The 16,026-nt window shown below is 37.6% G+C and overlaps 2 protein-coding genes across 10 annotated transcripts in view; one reads left to right on the plus strand and one right to left on the minus strand.

Moving 5' to 3' along the window:
* The window catches only part of PEX5L (peroxisomal biogenesis factor 5 like), a 686,817-nt gene that overhangs the window by 228,438 nt on the left and 442,353 nt on the right, over positions 1-16,026 (minus strand). The gene's annotated exons all lie outside the window — the stretch shown is intronic.
* LOC134733274 (NADH dehydrogenase [ubiquinone] iron-sulfur protein 8, mitochondrial-like) lies at positions 13,126-13,497 on the plus strand (the record flags this gene model as incomplete). The annotated part of the gene is made up of 1 exon (XM_063622290.1): positions 13,126-13,497. A coding segment is annotated over one exon (294 nt), but the record flags the coding sequence as incomplete, so codon positions are not given.

Here is a 16,026-nt window from a genome sequence, read left to right on the forward strand (position 1 = left end):
TAAAATGTATTTTAAAGCCGTTATCAATGTGAACTATGTGAAAAGTTGCCATTTTTAATAGAGATTTTAAAAACCATTCTATTTGATTGGGGACTATCTTTCAATATTTAATTCAAAACACTATACATATGACCCATTAATTTACTCTCAAACTGAGTGTGTACTTCTGTCACTCATGTACAACTGAGCCATATTTTCAAATACCCATTTTCCATATACTTTATATATAATTATATTTCCTTATAAAAATTCTTTAATTATTTCTTTATTTTATTTAAATCTGATCTTCCTACATAAGTTTGATGTGTCTTTTCAGCTAACTTTTAAGTTCCCAAATGAGAGGGAATATCATAAAGCTTTGTAAGAAGCTAAGATGCTAAAAAATATTTGATAACGAATGAATGAATAAGTATTTACTTCTATAAACATGACTTGGATAAGCACTTCTGAGAAAAGGTTGAGGTTCAGAAAAAGGAATCAAGATTCAAAATAAAGAAAAATTAAGATGAAGAATGAGGACTCAGGGTAGGTGGATATCAGATATGCTGAAGAGATCTATTTCTTATTCTGCTCTGTGTTTCTCAGATTTTATTTTAGCACCCACAGTTTGGAAATCAGATAAGCTTTCCTGGGAGTATAGCCAAAAGGCAAAGTGGATTTCAGCAATTTCTATTTATTATGGTTGTACAGTGTGTCAGGAACTGAATGGAACATATACGTTACATTAGAACATCCTTTCCCACCAAAGGCAGTGTTCTGGTTCCTCATCTATTAATATATACCATATACCTTATATGAACAAAAGTAAAACATATGTTGTTTCATATAATATTTTTATACATATATATTATGTCACGATTAGTTTTATATTTGCAATTTTTACATCATTTGGTAGGTCTGTGTTAACCTTTCTATTGAATGGGCTGGAACCATTTTAGCCAGTGAATACCTTATGTAAGAATATTCTAAAAGAAATAACACAGAATGCAACATAGTCTTGCTTTACCACTAACCAGTTGATGACAAGTAACTAACAATCGGTGCCTTGGTTGGTGATATGGCCAGTCCTTCTGACTTGACAATGTGGTTATGAATATAAACTATGTTATAAATGAAAACATATTTTTTGAAGTGAAAATCATGTTAAAGATAGTGCCAATATTTATGGCTGTGCAAGTCATTTCCAAACTTGCCTTTCATTTTGTTTGTTTTTAGAGAGGAGAAGAGCTTCTGTTGGCCTGGGAACCTTGTTCATTCTAATAGGAGAGTGGGTGCTGCTCTGAAATGAAAAATGAAACACACGAATTTGCAGAAAGCTTGAGGTAAACAATTAGACAGCTCACACGAAGCCTTTCACCCAGGCCTGCCTGTCTTACCGGGTGACATCTAGTTGCTATGCTTCTCAAAGGGCTCCCCCTGCCTCTGAGATGGCTCTCTAAGGTTGTTGCAGATTCAATTTGTTCAAGTTGTCCGTCTTTTTGTTGTTGTTGTTGTTTGTTTGTTTGTTAAAATCCAGAACAGCAAGGCTAGAGTTTTTGGGCCACTCTATTAAGGGCATCATAGAGCCACAGAAATCAGTACAACCAACTTTATTTCACAATCAGGTGTGAATGATCAATATGTAGAAATCAATTTCTTCTAGCTCTGTGTATTGGTGTCTATTTTAATTGTGTGCATAAAGGAGTAGGACACGAGAAGGAAGTGTGCCAAACAATCTTTTCCATTGCTCAGTAGGGTAACATCTTATAGGCTGTGTTTAGGGCCATGGAATAGATGATAAAGGTTAGTTTGAGGCCATATAGGGTCACAGTTGGAAATAAAGTCAATAATTTGAACTCCAGGTCTCTGGGATTTTAGGTTTCTCTGTAGACTGTAATTCACTCATATAGTCGTGCTTACTTAAAGAATGCATATATAAATGCATAAATGTTCCTCCCAGTCAACCAACTTTTTCTGATCTCCAGTAAATCAATGTTTGCCAAGAACTTTCACTGCCCCAAGGTATTAAATTTGCTAATATTCTATAAAAGTGTGCTCCTGGCTCTGGTTGGAATCTTAGCCTCTGGTTTCCACTTCTGGCTTATGAGGATACCTCATTTTAAATGTGCAAACAGGCAATTTCAGTGATTTAAGGTAGAAGCATACCTTGAGGTTCTAGTTTCCCATTTTTATTTATCATCAAATTTCGTCCTTCAATTCTCTCTAAATGGGTATACCAAAGGCAATTCACAATTCTGCGTCTAATATAACTGTCAATGAAAATATTTGTATTTCCTTGGGACTGAGGAAATCAGAGAGATGAAAGGAAATAGAAATACTTCCCACTTCAACTAACTTATTCCATTAATTAGTTTGAGGGTATAATTTCCATACGATCATCTTATTGTAGAATTTTAAATGACAGGAAGTAGTGGTCTCTGTTTTAATGAGATAATCTTTATCAACTGGATAATATCCCCCCTCAATAATATAATGACATTTCTAAAGCAGAGAATCCAGTATTAAAACTTGGCAACAAATCTGTGAGTGTTCTTATTGACAAGAGTCAGAAATCAAACAATTAGGCTTCTTAATGAATTAATGCACATTTCAATTTTCAAATTTCATATGGTCAGAGAGATTAAGAAACTTGTCCAAGGTCATATAGGTAGGAATTGCTATAACTTGGATTAACAGCTCATCACAAATTTCCCCCATGTCTTAAAAACCAGAAGAAAAATGTGAAAATAATCTTCTCAGTCAAATAACGCCATGATATTCATTTCACTTACAATTATGTAATCCGTGGGGATAAATAACAGATGATTATCATTTCATATAATGAGCAAATCATGCAATTAATTGATAAAATAAAAATTTAAACCAATACAATAAAATATTACAACTAAGTAGAAAAAGTAGAATAAATATAACATTGGTCTATTTTATCGTACAGTTAGATCAACAGCTTCTCCCCCATATTTTATATATATCTTACATATAACATTTATACACATGATAAACTCTAGATACTATTTAAATTGCTTTTTTATTACATTAAGTACTATCTCAAAATGTTAATTTATTAAATTTTAGTTTAGAATAATAAAATTATTTTACTGAGAAAAGCTTCAGATTCTACCTACTCCTTTTGTGATGTGAATGAGAAAACCGAAACCCACAGAGATAAAGTGATGTTTCTCAAGTCATATACTAGTTAGAGCAGAAACAGGCCTGGGATTAAAGTGTTTTGCCTGTTGGATTATATTGTTTCTTTGGTTCTTCACACTTGCCTTAAAAAAAAATCAGACAGGAATTTGAATGCATTACTGAAGAATAATTGATTTTTAAAGGGAATAGTTCATTTTCATAATAATTTAATTTCATCTTCAAAGATGTCAGATAAAATGCTTAATCTATACTAGTCTATGGGACTCTTCAGAAGTTTAAATCAAACCAAGCAGACTAATTAAGGCTAATTAAAAGATGAATTCGTTCAACAATCCTTTATTTAATCCAACATGTATTGCTTACCCACCATGAGTAGGCTCTGTGCTAGGTACCAGGGTTGAAAAGATGAACAAGATACAGCCAAGAGAACCACCCACCAAGAAGTAGGGTAAGGGGAGCTGAGACAGAGTTCTTCACAGGCTCAGGGTGCTATGAGAACATGAGGAAGGCATCTAACCCAGCCCTGGAGGTTTACGGAAGACTCCTTGTAGGAAGTGATACCTTCGACTGGATTTTGAAGGATAAGCAAGGATTGGTCAGGTAGGTGAGAATGTGGGTGACCCGGTCAGAGAGAACATCACTAGAGAAGGCCAGAGGCATGGAGGCACAAGTCCAATTTGGGGACATGTTCAAAATCTAGTAAGGTTAGAGTTAGGAGTTCTTATAGGACATTGTAGATGAGAAAACAGCAAAGTAGGGCTTATAAGTCATATGTTATTGTGGAGGCCACTGTTTTTCATACTTCAGTGTGCATTAAACTCAACTGTGGAATCAGAGTCCCAGGCCTCGTTCTCAGGGAGCCTTATTCAACAGGGCTGCAGTGGGGTCCAAGAATCTACATTTCTAACGAGCATTCTAGACAATGATTCTAAAGTGATTGCACTTGGAAACACTATTATAGATGATGATTAACATGAAAGGACTTCAAATAAAAGGATGATATGAGAGAGGAGCGGATGACTCCCAGGTTTCTGACTTACGTAATTGAGTGTGGGGGTGCTATTAGACAATCCAGAAAAATAGGGGAAGAGGTAGGCCTTACAGAAGTTGGTACAGTTGGTGGTGGTGACAGTGAGTCCATATTTGAACATGTTGACTTTGAGTTGGAACAGGTAGAGGTAGTTAGTTAGTGAGACTGGTGTTAAGCTGGGGAGATGTAACTGGTTTGTAGACAAATATTGAGGATGAGCGTAGATGCCAGATTATGTCTTTGGCTTAGTTACTTTAATATTTCTTTATCTGTTTAAGCATTTATTAAAACACCAGAATTATGTGCAGTATGAGCCACAGGTAAAATAACAATATTGGACAAATGAGACACAAAAACACATGTACTTTAGCTCTTAAAATAGAAGATGGGAGTAATGCTTCCTTGATATAACACAGAACATTTAATTTCTACTATTTATTGATTCTGAAACCAGAATATAATCACATGAATGTGCTAGAAGTTGATTTCTAAAATATTATTTTAACAAAATCAGCTATGAAAGAAAACATGATTTTTATTTTGGTATTTTAATTTTATATTGAACAATTTGATCAATGCTATCACAGTCCGATTTTTATAATGTTACTTCTTAGTCCTTCCACACTCCTAAATTAATTGAAAGTTTAAAATTAATTTTAAGACATTAGGGAACAAATGTTCCATTTAAAATAGATATTTTAATATGAATTGAGATTAGTAAAATAAGAGCTGTGCATATTTCCTCCACAATAATTTTGATCCTGCCATTTAGAAGTAGTTTCCTTTCAACAAAGCTGGTATTTTCTCTCCCTGCATAAATTGATGTCTAAGATCATAAGAAATCAAGAGAACTCCCTCAAATAAATAGCAACGGATTTTTCTCAAGTAAAGACTTGTATTTAAAAGAGGGGTTAATTTAAAGGAGGTTAAAACATTACAGTAATACATGAAACACTTGGTTAACTACCTTATTAATGTTGAATGTTTTACAATAGCAAAGTACAAAATAAAACATAAAAATATTTAGGTAGGTAATAGAATTTTGAGCGGGGATATTTTGGCTTGGTTTATACATACAATCAAGATAATATTGACGTTCTTGAAAAGTGTCTCCACACTGGGCTTCTGAGCTCCGGTTAATCCCATAGCCTCAATATTATTCTGGCCTTCTGGGCATTTCTGATTCTAGAGGGGATTTCTGCATAAAAGATGGGTGTTTTGTGGCTGTTCTGTACTCCACTAAGCTAGTGCACCCCATCCTACACAAACGTGCTCTCAGAGTATTACATGTATAAATGTTACAGGTGTCAAGTGCAGAGTATTGGTAAAGCTATATGGATTTGACATCTGTTTTGAGTAAGTGGTAGAAAGAATGCATCGGTGATTTCTACCCTCCAAGGCCACCGCAATGTTCCAGAAAACTTGCAAAATCCTTTTATCCCGTTAGTTGAGTCATTTTGCAGCGGCTGACGTACCGACATGGAGATATGGCCTGAATTTGCTATGCAGGCGCAAGCAATAGAGTAAAAAACAGAAGACCCAGATTCTACTCCTCAGTCCCCAACTGATTTGACAAGGAAGTTTGGGGGAGGTGGTCAAACCTGTATGCTGCATTCTCTTTATCAGCATGACAGAGATAAAATATCTATCTTTTGCCAACCTCACTGAGGCACTCTAAAGATTAATCTTTACGAACATCTCACTCCCACAAAAAGTGACTATTGTAGCAGAGATATCAGCATTATATCACAAACAAGAACCTCCTATATCAGGGATAGCTTTACAGGAAAATGTCTTATTTGCAGAATGAGGAGACATACGGCAGCACGCTCCCAAACAGCATGTCCTCTGAAGAATTAGGAGAGGCTGATCTTTGGCTTTGTAAGAAATATCAAGCATCTCGATGTTAGCAAAATTTTAAAATGTATTTCCCATTATATGGTTAGTAGTAAACTGGGGGAATCGGCCCTGACCAAGCACTCACAGATGTATTGTATCACTAATTACAGGCCTGATAATAATAGAATCCTAGAGCTGGAAGGAAAGCCAGTAATCCTTTAAAGAGACCATCTTCTATAAAAGCCTTAGCAAACACATCCAATTTGTGTTTGAATATATTTGGTAAAGTAGAGCTAACTTATTCACCTTTCACCACTCATCTACACACACACACACACACACACACACACACACACACACACAGAGAGAGAGAGAGAGAGAGACAGACTAGCTCCTTGGTAGAGGAGACCCCCTTCAGAGCCATATCTATGGTTGTGCAGATTGGCTGTGCAAAGATGTCTGGATGAGGGGGCACTATTCAGGTCTGAAATCCAACCCTCTACCTCACATACCAAGTGTGTGCCTGGGTGTGGGATTGTGTCCTCCAGGAAAAAACAGTCTTTGTATATTTGGTTCACCCAGAAAGGGTACATTTTTATTATTTGCACAAAGGTAGTACATGTCACTGGCACTGGTATTTCTTGTCTCCTTTTAGAAAGACCTCTGTGTTGACATGTGATTTTTGAATCTTTTTAGCCTGTAACTGAATGGGAAGAATCACTCCTCCGTATTTCAGGCTCACATGTAAGAGTAACTGTGCCCGGCACTTTGGGAGGGCGAGGCGGGTGGATCACGAGGTCAGGAGATTGAGACCATCCTGGCTAACACTGTGAAACCCCATCTCTACTAAAAAAAAAAAAAATACAAAAAATTAGCCAGGCGTAGTGGCGGGCACCTGTAGTCCCAGATTCTCAGGAGGCTGAGGCAGGAGAATGGCATGAACCCAGGAGGCGGAGCTTGCAGTGAGCTGAGATTGTGCCACTGCACTCCAGCCTGGGAGATGGAGCGAGACTCCATCTCAAAAAAAAAAAAAAAAAAAAAAAGAGTAACTGTGTGAGATATAATAAGATCCCATGGTTCAGATAGGTGCACGAAATAGACAAGTCCACTGGATGACCATTGTGAGTACAGTTCCTTCCTTGGATCTGATGTGAAAAGCTGCATGTGTGTGTGTGTGTGAGAGAGAGAGAGAGCTCACATGTGCATGCATGTGTAACTGGGGAGGTCAGGGCTGGGGGTGTAAGCAACCCTTACAACAGGGTATAAGCAAATGACAGCCTCCGACAGCAGTTCCAACATCATAACGTTCTGTTGTAGTCTCAGTTGTCTCAGGGGTGTGTGTGTTAGCATTATCATCAAAATTGTTGTTGACAACCAGCTGAAGTGGTGAGGAGGTGTCTAGAACTTTAGAGGGATGGCTTCTAATTCCACATGACCTTGGCTGGTTAGAGATACAGTTAGAAACCACTAGAAGAATCTATTATATTTCTAAGTCTGCAGCCCCAGATTGTCCTCCAGATTTAAAGAGGTTGAACCCATTAAACTGCGTAGACTGCTTTGACAGTGGAGTATTGGTTAATTACAGTGGCAATCTAATTATAAGGTTTATAAGGTTTCCCTGTAATTGATTTCATTTCAAGTGTGTAGAAACTTCACTTGAAGTTTGCTTCCACAGCTCATGGGAATAGACCAGATCCTGAGGCTGTGCGTATCTTAGCAATAGGGAGACCATCCCAACTGCACTTTGGAGTCCTTACTCAAGACAGTAAGGACTCTTCTGAGTATTTCACACATTCATTCACTCATTCATTCATTTAATCATCAAGTCATCTATTCATTCAATAAGTACTACATAAAGAGTATACACTTTGCACTACTAGTCTCCAAGAATACAAAGATGTGTTGGATATAGTCACTGCCACAGATGAGCTTACAAGAAGTTGGAGAGACTGACAAAAATAAATAATTAAAGCTATATGTTAATTATGGTATTGTATTATCAATGCATATAAGCTGCTAGAGGAGCATCAAGAAAAACATCCTTAATTCTGCATTGCTGGGAGAGGGGTGGTGGTGCAGAGCAGCACTCACTGAGGGGGTAACATTTGAAGGGAATAGTGATGGATGAGTAAACATTCAGAGCATATGTAAGGCAAGGAATTGAGGATGAGGAAATAAAAAAAATCTAGAACTGTGAGAAAACAAGAAAAGTAAGCATCTGCCACTATTGTGAACAACAGGTATAACAGGTACGCTGTGGCTAAACTCTTTATTCCACAGATAATATGTGAGAAACATTTTGGTAGCTCTATAAAAACATAAGAGCTAGTATAATTGATAAATTATTTTATTCTAAGACCCTTATACCTTCATTTTCTCATCTAGTCCTTACGAAGTCATCATAACGTGTGGGTACTTTTCTTATCTCCCTGTCACAGGTGAGGAAAGTGGGGGTTAGGGAGGATAAGTTCGAGCAAAATCACTTCACTACGTGGTGAAGCCATGGTTTGAACTTGGGGCTGTTATGCTGGAGCAGAAGCTCTTAAGCACTATGTTTTGTTCCCTCTTCAAATGTGAGGAATTATTAAGCGATGTATGATGAATGTCATCAAAAGCCTTTCAGCATTCTTTCCTTTTTTTTTTTTTCATTTTGGGAATAGGCAATTAATTGAAGAAAACTGAGCCATCAAGACCTAGCCCTCAGTTTCCTCACATGTGAAATGACCAAGTTGTGCTATGTGAACTCTAAAGACCTTTATACCTCCAAGATTCCATTTTAATTTAATCTTTCCTCAAGCTTAAGAAGACTTTCTTTTTGTCTTACATAAATCTCCCTAAAGGGTTATATAAGAGACTATATATCAATATTAATGACTCAAATGCACAGGGCGTCTTGATTGTCATCATCCTTTGGATGAATATCAAACATGAATGTGCCCAATATTTTACATTAAATGCCTGCACATGGAGGAAAAAGATGTTCTTATCACTAAGGTACATGATATGTATTTTAATTCCTTAATTAATTACTAAACTCTTTATATGGCTCTTTCTAATATCTCAAAAAGAAGAGGAGTGAGCAGTAGATGGACATTGATCAATGATAGAGGAACCATTCTGCTCTTCTCTGCTACATGATTTAATAAGCCAATATAAGCTAGTTCTACCATATTCTCTTAGAGTCCTGTCTCTAATGGCAGGTAGTACTAAATAAACGCAGGCTTAAAGAGAATTATTTCCTTTCAACTCTTATCTCTCAAGCCAGGCTGGGCTCTAGTCAATCAAGATAGAGACCAAAGTGTCTATTTTACATTCAAGCAATATCTGGACATGTTACGGTGGACATTCACTTAAAAAATCTTCCCCAAATCTAAACTCTCTTTCCACATCTGGGAAATTGCCCACACTCTCAGTCTTAGTGAAAAGCCAATATGCACTTTTACAGACTATCTTGGAGCCCCAGTATGAAGCGTGTCTCAGCTCCACCAATCGGCCATATTTGCCCTCCATTTTGAAATAGGATTTTGGACACAGACAAGTAGCCATGGTGGAGAGTCCATCCTGGCAGTAAGGGCAGCCACTGAAGCTCTAACATGGGGTTTCTGTGGGCAGCAGCAGCAGCAGGGTAGTGGCAGAACCAGTGTCTCAGGCCTGCTGAGTCAGGGTGCAAGCTCTGCTGTTCTTTGTACTGTGAAGGCAGCAGTGGGGTCCACACTGACCTGTTCAGGGCTTGACCTGGGCTCTGCCCCTGCCTATTCCCTGGACCCTTCACCCCTAGCCTAGATCTAGAAGTCTGCTAGTGCCCCAATGTACTTTTTTTCCAACACATTATTTATTTTGAAATAGTCGCTCAAGCTTACAGAAAAATTACAAAAAGAGTACAATAGACTCCCATATACCCTTTCCCCAGATTTTGTAGTTTTTAACATTTTGCTATATGGCTTTATCGTTATCTTTCATTCCTTCTCCCTCCCTCTCTCTCTCTGTATATATACACACACACATACATATACATAAGATTATTAAATATACACACCATGCTTTTTATCACTTCATACAGTATGTGTATGTCCTATGAATAAGGATTTTTTTTTAACATAGCCACAGTATAGTCATCCAATTCAAAAACGTAAAAACAAAAATAATACTGATCAAAAGTCCACATTCGAGTTCTGGTAAATAGTGTGTGCCAAGGGTGTCCTTACAGCAATTTTCTTCCTAGCCTAAGATCCAGTCTAGGATTATATATTGCATTTAGTTGTCATATCTCTTTGATCTCCTTTTAATTTGTAACAGCTTCTCAGCTTTTTCTCGTTTTTCATGACATTAATATTTTGGAAAAACACAATCTGCTTATTTTATAGAGTAGCCTTTATTTTGGGTTTGTCTGTTTTCTCATAATTAGACTCAGGTTGTGCATTTTTTGGCATGATTATTACCTGAGTGACGCTGTCTCTTTTTCAGAGCATCATATCCAGAGGCACATGCTCCGTCTGTCCATTATTGGTGATGTTGATTTTGATGACTTAGTTAAGGTGTTATCCAATTTAGCCATTGAAAAGTTCCTTTTTTTCTTTTGTAATTTATGAATGACATTTTAATGCTATGTAAATACCTTGTTCCCATACTGCTTTCCTCCTCAGATTTAACATCCATTGATCATTCTTATTTGAGTCACTGTTTACTCTGGTGATTGCAAAATGGTAATTTTTAAATCTTCATCATTCTTTCTATGCTTATTCAAATGGCCAGTCTAGTCAGTCCAAGGAGAAACAGTGGTGAACACCTTTAGAACAAGAAATGTTCTAAATTTCTAATTCAATTTTTCAGGGCACTTTATTTCACTTGTAAAACATACTTATAGGCCATATTTTCTTCCATTGTTAGCCAAATGACTGCTAAAGCAACATATAAAATATCAAATAGTTATACTACAACTGAAAAGCAGAAAAATATCAATTTTAATGACTAAATGCCAAACATCTAGATATTTGGAAACTGTTAGTGGTTTATTGTAATATTTATTTTCATGTTGATTTTTTAATGTAATAGGTCTTAAAATAGAGAATTATGGTGTAATGAAAATAATATATCAGGGTAAGGCAGATTTCACTTCAGCACTAGCTCTGTTAACTAACCAGTGTGGGACTTTCTGAGCAAGTCTTTTAACTTTTCTGGGCCTCAGTTTCCCCATCTGTGAGATGAGATGGTTGAAGAAAACTTTTTCAAAGGTTCTTTAAACAAATGATTCTACAACCTCAAATTGAACATTAGCACAATCGTTGGAGACATAAGGAACTGTTAACCTAGAATATTTTAATCAACACATTTAGATTTAAGATTATTTTGGTATAAAGACCAAATACCTGTGAAATAACTCTCAAGTGATTTATAGAATAGAAACATCAGAACAATTTATAGAACAATTTAATATAAAGAAGCTAATGCAGTTTTAGGCTGTCTGAATAGTTATCTTTCCCAAGCGATCGATAATCTCACAGTGGTTGGAATTCACCTGATCACATCTCTAGCAGTGTGTCTTGTTTGGAGGGCCATATTTTCATGGAGCCTTTAAAATATCAGAAATATCATTATGAGAAATGACTGAGTGCACTGTTTATCTTGGAGGAGAAAAGATTTAAGGGGATAGGGACATAACAGTTCTCTAAACAAATAGTTTGTTTTGTTATTTTTTAGTAGAGACGGGGTTTCACCATGTTGACCAGGCTGGTCTCAAACTCCTGACCTCAGGTGATCTGCCTGACTCGGCCTCCCAAAGTGCTCGGATTACAGGCATGAGCCACCTCTGTTTGTTTGTTCTCCAAACAAACAAATTGTTTAGAGAACTATTATGTCCCCACTCCCTTAAAATAAATTACAAACAAATAAAACTATTTATTTATTTATTTGTAAATATAACGAATAAATGTGTTAGGTGAAGCATCATAGGTTTGTTGTGCATTTTTCCAGAAGGAAAAACTACAACAAATTGGCTGGTCGTTATGGCGTCAATATAATGAAGACATTTTTATTCAAGTAGAGTTGTGATAGCTGCTCTTTCCAGCTCCTCTTTCAGGGACTTCATCTTGTCTCTGTGATGTCAGAAAGCTACCTAGGAATTAAGCTTTCTGCTAGGGTCTCAGCTCAATAGATCACACGTTGTTTTTATACCTACAGTTTTCTCAGACCTGTGCTTCTCAAATATTAATGTGCATACAAATCACTGGGTTTCTTGAAAAAAATCAGTTCCTGATTCAGTAGGTCTGGAGTTGGACCTGAGATCCTGCATTTCCAATAAGCTCCCATGTATCTCATGTGTACATAATCCCCTGCCGAATCGAATGTTATATCCCTACATGATCAGCAGATCACTGAGGATGGGCATGCATGTTACAGTTAACACACATGTGAAGGGAGGTGAAGGGGTGCCTTGCAGCTCTAGCAGGTTCATTTGCTCATGGTGTTTTAATTTTTCTTCTTTCTTACTTTCTTAAGGAGCTTCCATATTTTCTGACCTTTTACTGTTTCTGATCACTTTTCATGATAGTACTCTGTCAGATGCCCACCCAAATACTGACAAACAGGGAATATTTTCCCAGGAAATGTTGGATTTTGCTGGTCATTACTTCAGTTGACTACAACCATTTTGATAGGGACACAAACTCACATATACCTAGTGTGTGGGTCTTTCCCATGGTGCTTTTCACTGGGTTTCTCTACAAGGCATAATGTCTTGGAATAGGGGCCTATGTGTGCACAGTGTCACTGTGATCTCACCCATATCTCTCCCTTCACCCTACACCTCTTCCATCTCCAAGAGGGCATCTTGCCAAACTGGGTGCTATATGAGGTACATTCTTATTGTCTCCACCTTGAGGAAACTTTTTACCTTACCCTAATTTAACACCAGTTTTAACCCTCAAGGCTGTATAGAACAATGTCATCCCTTTCCTAAATAGCCAGCCCTTCAAATACTTATATAGAGTCATCATGGTCTCCTTGAGTCTTTATTTTCCCAGCCAAATATCCCCAGTTCTTTCAATCATTATTCATATGACATGGTTATGAATTCTTCTACCATACCAGTTGCTTCAAGAACCATATGATGTAAGCTCTGCGAGGCCATCTGCCCTGCCCAGGCCATCACCATCGAGGCTGAGCCAAGAGCTGATGGCAGCCGCCGGACCACCCGCTATGACATCGACATGACCAAGTGCATCTACTGCGGCTTCTGCCAGGAGGCCTGCCCCGTGGATGCCATCGTCGAGGGCCCCAACTTTGAGTTCTCCACGGAGACCCATGAGGAGCTGCTGTACAACAAGGAGAAGCTGCTCAACAACGGGGACAAGTGGGAGGCCGAGATCGCTGCCAACATCCAGGCTGACTACCTGTATCGGTGATGCCCCACCGGCCCGCAGCCCCTGCTGCCCAATAAAACCGCTCCGACCCCCCAAAAAAAAAAAAAAAAAAAAAAAGAACCATATGATTTTTAAGAGGGTGTGTGGGAGTGGGGATTTTGTGACTCCCTAGGTAGATTTCTGGCATCACAGCAACACCATTCTTCTCCTGGAATTTCCATGATTCATAGATCACCATATGGCATTCTGTTTGGGGAAAATAACTTGCTACATCAAGTCTCACTTGCAGGGTTTATCTGGTTTTCCAGAGGTATGTGCACATGAGTAGAAACTTTGGGGAGTTGAGCATGCACCTGAAATTCAAACTATTTCACTTGGGTCAGGTTAACCCCATTTTGGAGCTGCTGGCAGGAATTTTTGTCTTTTTCTTTTTTTTAATGAAATGGCAAAAACAGCCTCTTCCTGTCTAAATGAGCTTATTGTTTTTCATCTGTGCTATTTCTAACAGTGGTGTCTAAAAAACAATCCAAAAGTTTGATCCATTTAGTGAAATCTTACATGGAGTAGGATAATGGATATTCATCTAATGGGGTTTTAATAAAAGAAATAGTATATTGGTTACTAACTAGTAAGAATCAGTCAGCATGACATAAGATAACATTGGCAGTGTGTGGTATTATTACACCTTCAGCAACTCTCTTGATAGTTAACAGAGTATTAACTATCTTCCTGTTTATGCTCTATAATACAGTAATATATAAGCTATAATAATTTTTCTGAGCAGACTGGGAAAGAAAGTCTCTCATTTGGTATCCCTACTAAACGGGATGGTATAGGTGAGGTGAGGTAGAAGTGGATGAGGTGGGGGATAATGAAAAGGTCACTGAAAGAAACATAACCCCCACTTCACAGCACTCTGGCCTTGGATCCATGCAATAGTTCAAGATGATTTGTGTTTTATATGTTCTGAATTATAAAAAGATGAAAAATGTTTCAGGAACTTGGTAACTAGTTTTCTCTGTCAGCATATTTGAAATTATATTTTTAGATGTCCCAAACATTCAGATTGGATTTAGGTCTCTTAATAAGGACACACTAGGCTGGGGTTTACCTTTACATTTAGTGTTAGAATTGCACACTGGTTATCCTATAAATGTATCAAGAAGGTAATTTCAAAATATAAAACCTTTTAACAGCTTTAGCTTATGTTGGAAACATGTGATCTCAATGAAAAGTGTAAAAAAGCAGTCTGCCAGATGTTTTGACTACATGGTGCATCGCATCTTAATGTTTCCAGGATTGGCAGTGGTAATACTAGAGATTCAAAATTGTAGAGTTAACAAGTTGTGTTTTAACCTTTTCTTATTCTTTACTTTAAAAAATGTTTTATAATAAAAACATTGATATGCTGAAATTTTTACTTTCAAACACATGTTTTTAGAAGGAATATTTATAAACCACAAATAAAATCTATAAAGACTGTATTGTGTTTCTTATAGTAAGTAGATAAACTGTTGGCCAGTATGACTGGGGAATGAGATTTTCAGATTAATCAAGTATTCTGCTAATGCATACCACAACTATTATAACTTTCAAGTGTTAAAAGCTCAACACTACATCCATACCAAACATGATTTGCATGTGAATATACAGGAAGACACTTCAGAATCTTGCTGGAGCTTGTGTCATAATTTTGAGCAACAGCTTAAATGTACATGAATTTGCTTCAATAGGGTTCTAGTTAATATTTCATCATACTTATGCTCATCGTTACTTATAAGATGACATTTGAGGAAGAAGACCAGGTGCCACTTGAACTGGGATAGAAAAGGGGGAGAGGAAGGCAGCAGCGACCACTGACCAAAACAACACAACAAACCCCAGCATTGCTCACTCTCCTGAAAATGCCACCCTCGCTCCAACTCCAAACTAATCTCAAAGATTCGCCTCTGAAAATGTGTGTATGTGTGTGTGTGTGCAGGTGGTTTATTGCTGTTAGTCATATCTTTGCTAGCAGTTAATGCCTTAGCAAAGGGTTAAGAAAGAAATAACACAGGATAGAAAAGGGTGAGCTGGGAGCTGTGGTTCATGCCTGTAATCCTAGCACTGTGGGAGGCCAAGGCGTGTGGATCGCTTCAACTCAGGAGTTTGAGACCAGCCTGGACAACATGGCGAAACCCCGTCTCTACAAAATATACAAAAATTATCTGGGCACGGTGGCGTGCACCTGTAGTCCCAGCTACTTGGGAGACTGAGGTGGGAGAATTTCTTGAGCCAGGGAGGCATAGCAAGCAGTAAGTCGAGAATGGGCCACTGTACTCTACCCTGGGCGACAGAGCAAGACCCTGTCTCAAGAATAAAAAAAGGTGGTACCAGGAGGGAAAAAAGTGGATCTGTTAGAGAGGTGGAAGTACCCATGATAAATATCATCTGCTTTACAGTTTTGCTGAGGGCCTCAATTATGATAACCTACTGTTCAGGGTATTGAAAACAACATTCTACAGTCTTACCTTCAATTGGTTTCTTATGCGTGTTGTTTCTAGTGAACCTGAATAAATCCCCAGGGGCGAGATCTAATGTACTAACATAACTTATATTACCTAAGCTATTCCCCTTTGTGAAGATTTTAAGAAAAATCTTAAGTAAAGT

The sequence above is a fragment of the Symphalangus syndactylus genome, chromosome 17 (genome assembly GCF_028878055.3).
Source record: "Symphalangus syndactylus isolate Jambi chromosome 17, NHGRI_mSymSyn1-v2.1_pri, whole genome shotgun sequence".
NCBI classification, from domain to species: Eukaryota; Metazoa; Chordata; class Mammalia; order Primates; family Hylobatidae; genus Symphalangus; species Symphalangus syndactylus.